Below are 15356 nucleotides of genomic sequence, written 5' to 3' on the forward strand. Positions count from 1 at the left end.
CCTAGAAAAATGAAACAGATTACTACTTTCAATTTCCAGGTGCTGTCTGATTGCGCTGTCACTTAGAGATCTTATGACTGGGCGGTCTACAATTTCCTCTAAGTAGTCACTCTCCGTACAGTCAGTGCCACAAAATCAGTAACGCTAACAACATCCAACTAAAAGTCTAAATGGACCCAGAGGCAAAAAGACAGACTTGAAGACCAAATGTAGCTTGAGTGCTTTGCAACACAACTGGGAAATGGACAGAGTAGATTGGTATGACATCAGAGGGCCTGCAATATGAACTGGACAGAGGATAATCTTGAAGAGAAAATGTTGATCTTTTCTTATATATATGTTTTTCAACCCGCAGTAGTTTCTTGTCAAGGGCGGGGGAGTGTCACTCCATGCCCCCTCCCGCTGCAAGCCACACAATAAAAAATAAAATGGCAATGAAAAGATTGATTTGCTATTTTATTTTTACCGGCGCAACATGAACTGCCACTGCGCCAGCCCCAAGCCCGGAGACATGCTGGATGTGTGAAGACTTTAGCAGGGCTGATTGGATGCTCCAAAGTGCTCATGCCACTTGGCCGTCTGTTTTGTGTTGGCCAAAGTGACATGCGCACTTTGAAGCTTTCCACCCAGCTTTTCTTAAGAGAGCTTGGTAGAGACCAAGCACAGGCCTCCTGGGCTTGAAGGAGCGCACAGTCGCTCACTCCATCCAATCCAGGTGCTTCTCTCATTCTGTGTAGCAGTATGAGTGCAGCATCTGGATTGGTTACGGGAGCTCTTCATGCATCGTCGTAGGAGGGAGAGGGAGAAGAACACCAATGATGAGTGCTGTTTTTATTTTATTTGATATGTGAAATGCATGTGTGTATTGGTTGTGTTTTATTTTGTAGTTAGTGTTATGTTTTTATTTGGGCTTTTGGAGGGAGTATTTTATTTTGGGCTTTTGGAGAATGGTTGGTTTACTTTGGAGTTTGGACAGAGGTTTTTTTTAATTTTGTGTTTTGGGAAGTGTTGAAGCACTTCTGCTTCACTCACCGTACCACTTTCAGAGGATACCAACTGCTCGTTTTCAACCCAGAATGCGTTTCTCGTTGGTTTAGTTTTTCCCCCAACAATTCCTTAACCATCGAAGCACATTTAAGTTAAGGGGCGATTTACTTGAGTTGAAATTTGTCTCATTTGCCATTCGTGCGCATTTTCTGAATTACATCTATTTCAAGTTCGAAACTAAATAAACATCGCAGAGACTATAAACTAATTAAAAATTTCTGAAATGAGTGTTGTCTAAAAATATAACAAACGTCCACAATGTAAAACGGACTAGCATTCACTAGCCCTTTAATTCGCCCACCCACTTTTATTCATGCCCTGTGCATTAAGTTATAACCTCCCCCAGTTCCCTTAGATCGCCCTCCTTTACGTGGCCCTCCCCCAACACCACCCTATCCCTTTTAATGTGCACTATGCCTTTAAGGGCAAACGAACCATCTGTAGCTGTTTTGTTTCCCTTCGCCCCTGGGCGGGGCCTGCCGACTTTTCCCTTTAGGCTTCACAGCCAATCAGCGGCCTCCCATTTCCGCGGGAGATCCGAATTTCGCGGCACGCAAGTTTGGCGCTAAAAAAAAGAACAAGAAGGAGGAAGAGGAGCAATCGAGCGGCCCAAGTCTGGGCCAGAATCCACGTCCATCCGGGACAGAGCGAGCCTTCTACCGCCACCTACGTGTTCCTCCGCCCCGACGGGACCCCCCCAGCTCCGGAAATACCCGTCTGACCCAGCGGCGAAATTCAGGGGGGCGGCCAGGGCAGTGCTAGGGGGGGTCCCGGCCGGGGGAGTAGGGATCGTGGCACAGTGCTTCAGAGCCTAGTCTCAGGGTCGTCCGTGGGGGTCGAGGGGTCTTGCAAGAGTAGCTACACCTAGCGTTGGAGTGAGGGGGCTGCTGTATTGTTGGGGTGCTGCTTGTGTGCGTTGGAGCCGCTGCCTGCTAAGATTGCGTGCATACTGCTCCTCCTGTGAATAACTAGTTGCTGCTGTTTGCTAGGGGTTCCTGGCTGGTGGTTGGTTTGGGGGCGCTGCTGTAGGGTATCAGCTAGTAGGTTTCCGATTTAATGTCAGTGTGCCACGTCTGGGAGCAGGGCGCGGCTTAGTAGGGGGGGTGACTGCGTAGGGAGAGTGCTACTTAGTTGCAGGGGTGCGGTCCCGGAGGGTATCTTTCTGATCGCGTACCCCCTCCCCGCCATGTTGAAGGTACCCCGGGGGGTGTCCCCCGCTCCGGGACGGGTGCTTGTCTCTGCCCAGCCGCAGAAAGTACTGTCCTTCGTGGGCCCAGATCTCTCCAGCCCGCAGCTGAGGCCCGGCACCTACTTCACCCAGATCTACCCACAGCCGCCAGCGGGGACGACTTTGGGGGGCTGCCTTTACACCACCCCCAACGGGCCCGAGCTGAAGCCGCTGAGACCCGCCTCCCTGGGGAGGCTGCCGGTAAGAACCCCCGGTCCTAGGGGCGTGATTGAAGGTGTGGGGAGGGTATTTATTTTGGGGTGTCCTGTGGGAACTAGGGGTGCAAGGGTGGTGGGCGACAGCCCGGCGCTTCTGTGAGCTTTACCCGCGGGAATGTTGCTAAGTTTTGATACATACAAGTAAGGGGGGTTGTGGCACGATGGTCTTTGAAGTGGTGTGCACAAACAAATGACAGCTGGGTGTACAGAGTGATGTGTGGTGCACAGGTGTGACGCCCATTTGCACCCACACAAGCCAGAGTGATTACACTGCTTCCGGGTGGGGTGGGGGGATTCTCACTGTTGCATGGGTGCTTCAGTCTTCAGAAAGGGAGGGGTTGTGCTGTTTTATTGGCACAGCGTGTGAAAAGGGCCCATGGCAGAATACGTCCTTGAATGGAAGGCAGCGGGTCACTGGGTTATAATTGCAGGGGAAAAGTTTAAAGGTGCGGTGAGCCCTTTTGAAGTCTACCTAAAGCGGGGGCAGTGTCAAACGGATGACAGTTCTGGAGTGGATGATAATGAACGTGCACGACTGGTGTAGGGCCTACATGTCATACACCGAAAGCTGCACGGAGTTGGTGAAGGGGTCCTTGGGTGGTGACGTGACTTTAGTTGTTCTTTTAGCGTGCCCTGGCCTGCCACAGCAGCAGATATTGTATTCTGGTGTAGTCGGTGTGAGGGGCCGGCCTTGGTGGTGCTATCAGTTTTTCACGTGAAGTGGCTGGCAAGGTTCTTGACATTACATAGCCTGTCTGGGTGTCGTTTTCCTTTCAGATATCTGTTGTGGTGTTTTACCAGTCGCTTTAGTTCGTCGGGTTGTTGTGGAAGAGGGCAGATTGTTTTGTGTGGTGGCTGCTGACGCCTGACTGAGGCCATCTTGAATCTGGGAAGTCCCTTTGTCGCTGGCAGGCCTTTGCGTGAGGTTGGCACGGGTGCACTTGTTTTGCAGTCAGCTGTGGGGTGTGTCGTCAGCTTGTCTGCGCGATACCGGCCCCACCCATACCAGGGGCACAGCGGTTAGAGGGTGGTCGGCGTGGGACTGTAGCCTTAACTGCAGCAGTCAGTGTGTGGCCTTGACCGGTTGCAGAAGATTGTAGTGGGTGGTCGCGTACGCCTGGGAGGAGGTGGGTTGCTGCATGTTTAGGGTTGGTAGTGGGTTCACTGATATCGACGGGTATTTTCCGGATATAGTCTGCAGACTGACAGGTACTTGTGGTAGAGCTGCATTAGCAACAGGAAGTGAGGTGTGGACTAGATATGTTAATGGTTTTACATGTTGGGTGTGGCAGGGTGTGGACACAGCTGGAGGACACTGGGTGGATATAGCTGTCATACTGGCTCATCCCGGACTGTTGGACATGGCTGTAGAAGGGGCGGAGTCAGTCACTGCAGACTGACAAGTAGGAGTTTGCAGACTTTGCAGTGCTGGAGCATTGCTTGATGTGGGTGCACTAATGCAGTGGCTGGTGCAAGCTTACAGCTAGGAGATTGAGTGACGCAGGGGTGACACTCTATTAAGCCTGGATGGGGGGTTGTCTACAGGCAGCAGGTGAGTTATTGAGACTGTTGTTGGCCAGTTTAGCACTTGTAAACCAGAGTTAAGATGCAAGGTACGTTTGGCAGGAGCCGACTGGAAGGCTGATGTGCTTGCCAGACTGGTTTGTGGGACTGTCCTTGAATGGCGCAGTGTAGCACCTGAGAGCGGTCATTACAGATGTTGATGGGCTTGCTGGTGGATGCATGGTCTGGATGCTTGCGGTGACATGGTGGTAAACATTGTAGAGAACTTTCTAGGGGTTGTTAGTGGTGGTGGTGGTGAATTCGAGAGGTGGTGCTCAGGAAAGCAGCACCCACCTGAAGCAGAGCAGCTGCGGCCTAGCAGAAACACATGCAGGGCGACTGAGCAAACACATCCTACACCTAAGACAGATCCATGACATACATAGCAGGCTCCTACCCAGCTGAGTCCATTCCATCTTGTTACCCTTTATCTAATAGGACTCCAGTATACACAACCAAGTAGTGTCGACAGACCAGCTGACGCTGGATTCCGGAAGTGTTTCAGGTCTGTACAATTGTTGGGAAGGTGCTATGCAAACTCCATGTTATAAAAGTGGTTGTATGCAGTCGATCGCTTTTGGTACACGCTTATCGCAAGGCTTCTTTGAAATGTGACCATCTAGAAGTTGTGGTGGCACACAGTTTCTGGTAATTACCCGAATGAAGTTGTTTGCGGTCAGTCTGGGGTGTTTGCAGATTGTAGCAATCTCCAGACTGGACGTGGAGGCGGTGGTTGCAGCTTTGGTGGCCACTGAGAGTCCCCTGCTCTGTGGTTTGGGTGTGATTAAAGGAGTTGGTGAAATCGGTAATGTGGTCCATTGTTTGGTTAGAGCGTGATATAGATAACTCTGTATGCAGGGCTACTGGAGTTATGCGGTAGGATATGCAAAAGTATGCGGCAAGGACAGGCAAAGTATGCGGCACGTTTTGTGATGGAATTGCCTCGCTTTTGTCATTTTGACGCTGCTGCAGCCTTGCAGTAGCTTGGGGGTTTCAAGCGTTAATTGCATTGTACTCTTTTATTCCGAGGCCCTGGCGCGAGAGCTCCTAACAGTGCGACCCCACTGGGATAGCTACCGGTACTGACGTCACTTTTTTGTCCACAGAAGTGGCGTGGGGTGTAATAGACATGACTCGATGCCCTTTTCTGTGTCTATGCGTCCTATGTAAAACACAGATGTTTACTCAAGTCGTAAGCAAGAATAAGTTGTAGCTCTGCGGGCAGCATGACCAGCTTAATTGCTTCAGCAAATGGTGTCCTAGGTTATGGGGGAGGGTGAACAACCCCTGCTCTTGTCCCCACCGACGCCCCCACTCCCCTGGGAAGACAGCTGACACCTGTTCACACCCCTTGCTTATGTGTCCTTTGTTTGCGTTGGGAATGCGTCGGTGGTAGGTGCAGGGTGGCCCTAGAGCTGTAATAACTTTTTATTCTGCCCAGCTGTGATTAGTCCGATGGCAATGGGGAGTTCCTGGGAATTGAAAGCGGTTGACCAAAGTAGGTCGGTGCAGGAACTGAGTTCGAAGTGCATCTTGTTAAGCTGATAAGTTATCGTATGCTTTTACTGTAAACCTATTGGCTCTCGAGTCCCGTGGGTTAAAAACTGTGCCTGCAGCTCCCTTCCCGTTAGTCCTGACCCCTGCCCCTACCTTTGTTCATGCTGATCAAGCAAACCTGGCCGAAAGGCAGCAGTGTTGTGCGGAATCCTAGGAAAGGTTGGAGGGTTAGCTTATTTCTAAGAGCGAAAGTGAATTCTTACTGCATCATGGTTGTGTTGTGTGTTATTTTATTGGCCACGTGCAGCACTTTCCTAAACTGGTTGGGTATATGGCATGTCGTTTTCCTTCCATTATGTATTACATGGGTACTGCATAGATGGGCACTGCCCATGGTCATATAACCAATACCATATTCCATCAGGTGCGTGCGCAGACATAGCAACTTGCCTCACTTCAAGTAGTTTACTAGTCTGGGGGCATTTCCATTCGCTGTAGCTTTTAAGAATTCTTCAGCCCTCGGATTGTATCCCCTTTCTTATGAAAATGTGGATCACTTGGCTGTTGGTGTTGTGTACTGCTGTCACAAGGAATTCCTAATGTTTTTGAGAAGGTATTTCTTGTGCTTTGACTCGGTAGGTAGCACATTTAGAGATGGACTCTATGACAAACACTGAAAACAAAGGCTTGAACAACAATATAAAATCCTGACTGCTGCATTGCAAATGTCACCCACCCTGAAGCCAGAGCACAGACTCCAACAATCTGGGCTATGTAAGCAGCCCCACACAACACTGCACAAAACAGTTGCTCCCCATCCCGAGGTTTTCGAAGGCCCGACAAACTGACTAAAACAGCTGACATGGTTGAAGCATGGGTCAAATGGCCCTCGCCCCACTAAAATACATTTCCCCCAAAGACCATCCGTGAAGCACTTTTAGTCTTCGACTGCAGGTGAGACAAAACTCAACACCAACTACTTTTAATATATTAGGGGCGCTCTGCCCACAGTTCCTCGCCCGAACCTCCATAGAACGAAAATGGAAAATGTGGCTAGGGGGGGGTCAAGTAACTTGTGCCATCCATAAACTCATAACCTCGGGGCTTACTAGCTTTGTACTCCCGAGAATAAAATGCAGCCTTATGACAAAGGCGTTGCAGACTTCTTGCGTCAATGCCAGTACAGACTTGGCACACTAAGTGTGCTATATAGAAAGCGGCCCGGCGAACGACAGATTGCACATCACAGGCCACACTTGTCTGAAGTGGCACTTTGACCTAAGTCGCCCAGCTGCATGCAGCCTCTGCTGAGGAGCAGGTACATACAGGACCAGTGCAAGCTTCCCTGACACAGTAGCTGCAGTGCTAGAAGCGTCGGCCCTGCACGCCTCCTGACGCAGCAGTAATGGCAGCCAGCCCCCTCCAGAGCCCCTTCCCCGGCTGCTCGCACGAGACCCGGCTTTGTTCCTCTTGTAAAGCTTCCCAGTGCCGGGCCCGGGGTGGCAGCTGTCGTGTGGCGGGGCCTCGCCCAGCGGGTGGGGGCGCGGGATGCTCTGCGCCATTGGCCGGGCAGGTGGCAGGCTGTGACGAGGCCTCCCAGGGGCTTTTGTCTTTTCCCGCGGTTTTCAGACACTGGGCTCCCTTTGTGTGCATGCGTGCGTCCTCTGGGTGCCTGAGCTAACCCCTACCGCCTGGTCTTTAAATTGTTAATTGTGGCGCCGCCCTAGTGCAAAAGGAACACTTGGGAATACATGCGTTCCTCAAAACCAGTGTCGTGAGTCCTAAAACAATGAGAACTTTGCATTTATTTGCAGGTGTTCAGCTCTCCCCGTGCGCCTGAGACGTACTGCCCGAGACCTTTGACCTTGATGCCTGGCTACAGGAAGGTCAGGCAGAGTTCAGTGGCATCCATTCTCCCCTACAGGTGCCTTCATAGCACCTAGTCAGAATTTTTCTTTGGTCAAACTAATTTAGCGGGTTTGTAGGCAAAAGTAGGGGTGCTCACACCCGCCTTTTTGATCGGGATCTGCAGACCTGACGTGCCGGGTTCCAACCCAATGTGCTTATCTGACACTTTGGTGCGGACTCATCATATGCAGTTGAATCTATTCTATCTTGTTACCCTTCATCCAATAGGACGCCAGTAAACACAACCAAGTACAGCGTCAACAGACCACGCTGAAGATCCATAAAATTGTTGGGAAGGTGATATGCAAGCTCCTTGTTATGGAGATTATAAAGGTGGGTTGTAGGCAGTAAATCGCTGTTGGTACACGTCATCGCATGGCTTCATTGAAATGTGACCATGTCGAATTTGTAGTGGCAGTACATTTGTGTCCCCTGGGGCACAAATGTACTGCCATATTTGGGCACAGATGCACCCTGGGTAAAGTGGCTAAGTGGGTGAGGGTAGTTTCCTCTAGGGATGTTTGATATTGCTGCTGGGTGAGCAGGAGAGGCTTTGTGAAGCTCAGGCAGGGTGTTTATGCTGCAGATCTTGGATAGGGACCTGGCCTTTCATCCTTTGAAGAGCCAAGGCAGAAGTTCTTGCAGGATAACGGGTCTTGGGGGCCTGACTGGTCCATGTTAGCCCCTCTGTGCGTGTGTACCTGTGTGCACACGGTCTCGTGCCAGTTGTTCAGTAGTGTTTGGGCGGCGTCTCGCGGCAGATGCTTGAGGTGAGGCAATGGCTCGGGACTCGGGAGGCCTCATTCATTCTCTTCTGCGTGGGTGTGGCGGCCGCAGAGGACGCGGGCGGGGCAGGTGCGTGTGAACACCACCCCAGGTGCTTCCCGGAGGTGATTAACGCTCGATCTGCCGGGTTGCTCGGCCCAGTAATGTGCCGAGATTAAAAGGACCCGGGGAGGGGGGGCGGGGGCATAAGTGGTTACCATTTTACCATCTCACCCTGTGCTATGTGCCCTCAAAACCCATGGATTAAAAAACAACTTAACTGCAGAATGCACACTATTGTAAATGGTTGTGTAAAGTCATCACTGATCCAACCACTACATCGGTCAAAGCCGAACTCTATATTTCCCTAAATTGTACATTTTAAATGTAAATAAAATTCATAACTTCATGGGATGTTCTTTGAATACTTGAAGAATCTATGCCTTTGTGCGTGCTTGGCTGTGGGTCTCGACCTTATGATTATCAAAGTATGGGAGGTTATAGCCCCCTGCGTGAGCACTAGAATTTGCAGTGAGTTTGAGGGGTCCCCAACTGAGCAATGGTTGGGGTGTTTATAGTCGGAGACCCTGATTTGGGGACATACATTGTGAAGCCTACAGTGAACGTTTTTGTATGTTGCAGACTTTGAAGGGTGCACATACCTCAGGGGCCTGATCCAGGCCTTGATCCAACACATTTCTGAAAGGCCATACACTGCTCCGGCTACATTTACCGAGCTGAGAGCATACCAAAGCGGTTGAACTTTTCACAAAGTGCTTAAGAGAAACTTGCTAATTGGCCGAGTCCGGCAACTCATACGCTCCTGGCATTATTCTGCAGTTGGCCCTGGTCTGAAAGACAGTTGGTGCAGAATGTGTGGCTCCTCCATCACACTCGACACTGCTGCTCCCAAAAACGGGTGTTCAGTTTTAGTGCTCAGGATCACATGTTGGCCCATCTGATGAAGGACGTACAGCTTCTGGTTGGATTTTTTTTTTGTCGAGCTTTTTGGGTAAACTCATTCTGATGCCCTCTCTTACAAGACAGGATCTATGAGGCATAGGTCACCAGTCTTATTGGCTGCATTGCCACCACTAGCGGTTTGCCCCCGTTGCCATTACTAGACCCTTAGTGGCCACCCTTAGCTTGCCTGTCTCCGAGTGTTGGTTGGTGTCGGAGGCAAATTACCAGTTCACTGATGTATTCAAGGAAATTAGTCTCCCAATGCCTGTGAAGAGTTCTGATCAGGGGCGTCATGCAGCCAGAAATCACACTATTTCCAACAGTGTCCAAAAGAGGCTTTAAAAGAGGGTACACAGCATGTCTCCACCTGCCTTCTATTTAGGGTGCTGCATGGTTGGGGTGTTAACCACATGCCGGGGGTATAGCCACCTAATGGCGCTCCTCTGCTGCGTGACTGCTTCTGATATGGTTCGCTGTTCTGCTTGCCCCGAGCACTGCAGACAGGTGCGGTCTTGCTTCTTGTTAATCTGATACCAGATGATCTGGCTTGCAAAGTGGACTAGTCCTGCTCATCCGCTTGTGTCCTCGGGATTGGGGTTGCTAGCGCCGCTGCACCTGTTCGTGTCTAGAATCCATGCCAGTGCAGATGACATGAGATGTCTCAATGCGTCATGGAGGAACGTTCTTACAGTGAAGATAGCAGCCTCCCATCATGCACCTGTAGCTTCTTCAATGAAGTTGCAGACTTGCCTGATGCTATGCACTGAGAACTAAAGTACTCCTTCGCTGGCTCTGCAAAGACTGCATACTTTCCACCTGTGTCCATAGGAGCGGTTTTATTCCTCGGCAGGAAGTGGCTTCTGATCTCCCTGTATGATGTATCGATTTGCTCTCTTCAGCAAGTACCCTGAACCCCAACACTAGGATTCCTTGTTCCAGGTTTTCTATGTAGAACAGCATCTACTATTTACATCTGCCTTATAGTACTGGTGTGCACCAGCATCGTGAAGCGTTCAACTGTAATTGTTTGCCTCTGTGTACACTACGCTCAAACTATGCTTCCTTCTGCTAAGAGCTTGAAATGCTTTAATCTAGTGTTACTTCTGTTTGTTTCCACTTCTTTCTGGAAGTGTTTACTTTTACCTTACTGCTGGTTATTGCTATGGAGCAAACCATGTAGAACTGAGTTCTGGCAAAACTTTAACCCTCCAAGCCTAAACCCACTGCGCCTTGGTACACAAGCCCACTCAGAACAAATGCTCCATATCCAGATAAAACCATTCTAAACTCCCAGCTGACATCATCCAAATCGAAGCCATAAACTCTGAACCTAGATGCTTCATTGCTACAATCAATGCCACATTCCAAGTCTCTGTGAGGCAGCCAATGGAAGCAAATACTTTTCAAATAAAGGAAAACACTGTTAGTCTGTTGCATGTCCTTTCAATTCATCGGTCAACAAATGCAGCAACATGAAGCACTTCCTTGTGAAAAGCAACACAATATGTGCCTCACTTACACCATGAAATGCACTTCTATCCCACTTCCTAATGGATACCTTCAGCGTCCAAGATCACGCTGATCTCCCCAACACAACTCTCTCATGGCCCCTTGCTACAAAGGTGACTTTTGTCCATCCTTTAAAAAAAATAAACTTTAAGAAATTTCACACCAACACTGAGCGATCATACACACTTCTTCGAGACCATATCCATTCTTATTTCCATTACATACATTAGAGTCCCAAATACATTGCACAGTTAAATATACTTTATGCTGTTCATTGGACTTTTGTCTATCCTTAAACCTCTTCGTGATGACCAACTCACACACATCAACATCTGTCTTCCCTCAGCCACAAAATGTTCCCATATGCCTTCAAGGCACTTCAGAACCTACTAATTCTCCTCTTGCCAGTTTCCTACCCATCACACACCTACATGGGGAAAATCAACAGAGCTGCCTTGGTCAAACTACAGGGATGTCATAAACACCTACAATACAACCAGTTAGGTTTCAAACATGCTATTCAAATAGTCCACATCTCTTACCAAGATTAATTGCCCCTGCCTGCTCATCTTTGTGACCTCTGCATCTTGAGGTTTGACCTCTGCACGGATCCTCATCTTGGAAATATGCTATTGCTGGCAGTACTGCCATGGTTCAGATTCTACCTCTCCAGCCACTTCCAGCTTGTATAGATGGTAACTTCAGAATTCTAGATACTTGAAATCCTGGGTTCTACCCTCTGTCCAGTCATATCCAACCTCTGATTGGAACATCCCAGAGTTATATTTAACGTGGAGTTCTTAACAGTACGCCGGCAATATTCAACTTTAACTCAAATCACCATTCCCATAAAGTTTTTTTTTAATTGGAATTCTCAGCGTGGGGTAGGTCAAGCAGACAACTACACGGGTGATTATAACCAAAACTGTGGATATCAAAACCCGATGTACAGGCTGCCGGGGTACTGTTACTTGCACATTTAACCCATTAGGTAAATGAAGCGCAACACAGGTATTACACATGGAGCATTTTCTATGGTAGATAATTTAATCTCTTTGTAGTAGATACTCGGGTAGATCTAACTCACGTAGACAGTTTCTTCGAATACTATCATTATATAGGTCCTGAAGAATCGCTAGTTAATATGCACAAGCGAGAAACATGTCGACCGTCTAGAGCACACACTAAACTGACTCGAAATAGGAAGCATAACCTTCCAACGAGTACCGGTTAGTCCTTATTTTAATTAGAGCAGGGGACCCCCAGAATAAACTTGATCCTGGTACTCCTAGCTCTATTTTAACTCGCATAATACGTTTACGCTATTCTGGCCCCACACCTCACTTCACCAAACGATAGTTGGATAGAAGATCTCCGCCAAAGTGCCCCTCTTTGAGGTGTCGCCCGTTGGGTATAGCACTGCCGACCCAACGAGGAGCAGCCCAGATGATGAAGCATGACACCTGAAAGGGTGTGTGAGGGCATTACGTCCAACAAAATGGATGTCCAACTGTAGGACCCACAATACCCTACAGCTTTCACAAACACCAGCGTGACACTACATTCATCATTCCAAGGAACAGTTCAGTCTTTTTTGTATTACTCTTAATTCTAAGATTATACCATCAAATTACCATTCCTGATGACATTCATTCACTCTGAACATGCTTACAGCTAATCTAGGCCCGCCTTTCGAGTACCTATGTAAAGCGAAGTGCCCTTCAGTTAGCTGTAGCTTCCAAACAGATCTTATCCTGTGCCTGAAACTAATGGTTCACCTTTATCCCACCTCTCACACTACTCTAAATCACTTGTATGTATTCTTTGAACGCAAAGTCTGTCATGAGTAAATCCAAGGCAGCATAGTGGAAGCGCTATCTTCTGATGAACCTGAAACCTGTTCTTTTAGACCCTGGTGTAAGAATAGTGCAACCCCTGGTCCTCTAGCCCAATGGAGGCAATGCTATGCTTTGTCCTAGACACAATTGTGGCACTCTAAGGATTTGTACAAACAATGGCTAGCATCAAAGCTTGAATTTCTACTCAATCATTCGTGCTCCAGGAACTACATAGGCATCCCCCCCTTGATGCCAACATTTCTGTGAGCTGCATCTCTTATAACGTCCTCGTAAATTACACCCCTACATACTTCTCCACAAAACCAAATGCTTGAGGTGTACTGTACACCCATAGTTAGAACATCGCAGGACTTAACCGATGCAAAAGCGCCCACTCGCACCCAAAAACAAGTTTTTGTCCCTGAATTGAATGCCATATCAAAGCTTTAACTGTTCTGCATTTGGAAAGCTGAAGCTGCCTTTCTACAAGAATCAGTACTTTCTCCCCCACCAGTTACACTCCATGTAAACGGCTTGAGTTTCATTTTGGGTCTCTTATTTCTATTCCTAAATGTTACTTCACTGCTAGGTAAGCACTACTATTATAGACTTGTCACTAGTTGTAGCCTCATTGATGGCCCATGTTGACTAAGGCATGTTTTCAACAAAGTGTGGCTGCAGAGTTGCCTCTTGTCCTTCAGTTCTATTCTGAACCTTTACACCTGGTCTGCGTGAACCCCATGTTAAAATATGTGATTGTTTTGATGGAGAGGTGAAATGCATTGGAGTCAGTGGTGCAGTGTGATTGGGTGTCAGCAAGGTGCAATGGTGAAGTTGTTATAACACAATCTGAGTATGTTGATCAGGTGTTTCATAGTGCACCATCCTCTAATAGTAGGTGGTGTGCTGTGCTAATTTCTTTATTGGGTGGGGTCTGGTAACAATCATATGGAAAGTTGCTTGCTTTGTCATGGTGTTTCATGTTGTACAGTGAGGTCCTATAAAAGTGTTTGCAGAACATTGTTTATGATCTAGGGCGATGTGACGCAGTATGATGTGAACGTAATGTGGCATTGAAGATTTTGAGGGATTATATTATCTGGTTTAATATGGTGTTAGTCAACTGCTTCAGATGGAGCAGTATTGCTGTGGGTTTTAGATGCTGTAATCTGGTTGTTTTGTTGTGTGATATGTTGTGCTGCTGTAATAGTGAATGGTGCAGTACAGTTGACAAAACGTTATGGCACCTTACCTGTTGTGAATAGCATATTTGGAAACCAGGAGAATACTAGCAGTAAACAATTATGCTTTTCTTGTATTGTGTGCTGTTGAATTGTCGGGAATTTGGTGTCTGTAGAGTAGTTTGGTATTGTTTTGAATTGCATTTATGTAGTGGTTTATCGTGAGGTTTCAATTTCGCCTCTGAAATTTTGCTTAATTGGTGTTTAGTATGAGTGTAATGTTGACGTCTGAGGTGGGATTGTATCGTGTGAAAAGGTCCTTGTTACTGTGATTGGTGGTCTGGTGCTGTTGGTTTAGTGCACTCAACACGTTAAGGCATGTGCTTTGATTTAGTAAGATGGCGTTTAGTTTGTGTGGCTGAGTTGTCATTAAATTTGTTTATCTTGCACCATAACCTAAGAGTACTAGTTATAAAGCGTGTTGTAGTGCTTTACATGTGAAGGTATATAATCATCGTAAAATCGCTTGTCTCGTCGTACATTCTCGTTGCATGAAGTGGAATGAATTTTACCTCCAGTGTAACCGTGCTTCTCTCCTCCCTTATCCCTTAAGGCCAAAAGAAAGCTGGACCTGGAGGGAACAGATCGCTGTGTGCCAGAGTTTCGCACTCCGAAGGGGAAAGGCCGGTCGGGAGTAGCGAGTAGGCTGCCCAGCCCAAAAAGTGAGCATCTTGCACAAGACCCACCTACATCTTATGATCCCTCTACCTCATGGTGCCTGTACCATGATCCAGAACCTTTGCACTTCTCAGAGTGCTGAGTTGGTGATATTATTGGAGCAAATGTTTCTTCTTCAGCTTCTGTGAAGACTGCCGCCCTCTTATAGATGCGTATTTTTTGCTTCTTTCCATTATGTAACTAGAAGACCGGCATGTTCTGCATTCGTACTTTAGAAACTTGAATGGTCCAAGGTGGTTCTTGTCATTTTTTTTTTTTGTCCTCATTATCTTGTATTTTTGCTTGCTTCTGGTTCATATGGTGGTTACATAATACCTTCAGACCCCAGTGGGCCGGGATGGTGCTTGACATTCATGGGGGACCAATGAACTAAAGTACATTCCATGTTTTGTGCTGATTCCTCTGTTTGGTATAGGGAGAAGTTGGTAATTTATAGATGGTTATTCGCTATGACATCTCAATATCCCTATGCCATCGCTGCCAGGCTGAACTGTTGCTTTTTGAAGGAGCTCAGCTGTCTCCAAGCGTATTTTGTCTTGTGAAATGGCATGTGATCTGTGGTTTCGTTTGCCCTCTGCACCCCTCGGACAACAATTTTTAGTTATTGTCACATAGCAGTCATCAAGTAGGGGTGTATTTATAGGGTAAGATTTTCTTTCCGCATGTAGACATTTAAAGTCCGAGCTATAAGTCCAGGGACTGAGACACTACTCATTCTTTAGTTCCCTTGTACACTTGACAGAGATGGTAGGGTACGCCATTGCGGTGTCTTCCTTGGTTGACTATCTCCCTGATATTTTGAAGTGAGGACGATTAACATGCCATTTTCGCATTCAGAATGCAAATGCTTAATCTTCCGTTTCTTCCTCGCAAGAGTCCAAGGCTAGGTACAGTGTTATTG

At 47.7% G+C, this 15356-nt stretch overlaps 1 protein-coding gene across 1 annotated transcript in view; it reads left to right on the top strand.

The window, feature by feature from the left end:
• Window positions 1-1604: 1604 nt before the first annotated feature.
• The window catches only part of E2F2 (E2F transcription factor 2), a 42774-nt gene continuing 29022 nt past the window's right edge, over window positions 1605-15356 (top strand). Inside the window, exons 1-2 of the mRNA XM_078682582.1 lie at window positions 1605-2476; window positions 14331-14439. Of these exons, the coding sequence (XP_078538708.1) occupies window positions 2234-2476; window positions 14331-14439 (352 nt within the window). The 5' untranslated portion in view covers window positions 1605-2233. The remainder of the gene's footprint in view (window positions 2477-14330; window positions 14440-15356) is intronic.

This window comes from Lissotriton helveticus, chromosome 3_1 (genome assembly GCF_964261635.1).
Source record: "Lissotriton helveticus chromosome 3_1, aLisHel1.1, whole genome shotgun sequence".
Taxonomy (NCBI): domain Eukaryota; kingdom Metazoa; phylum Chordata; class Amphibia; order Caudata; family Salamandridae; genus Lissotriton; species Lissotriton helveticus.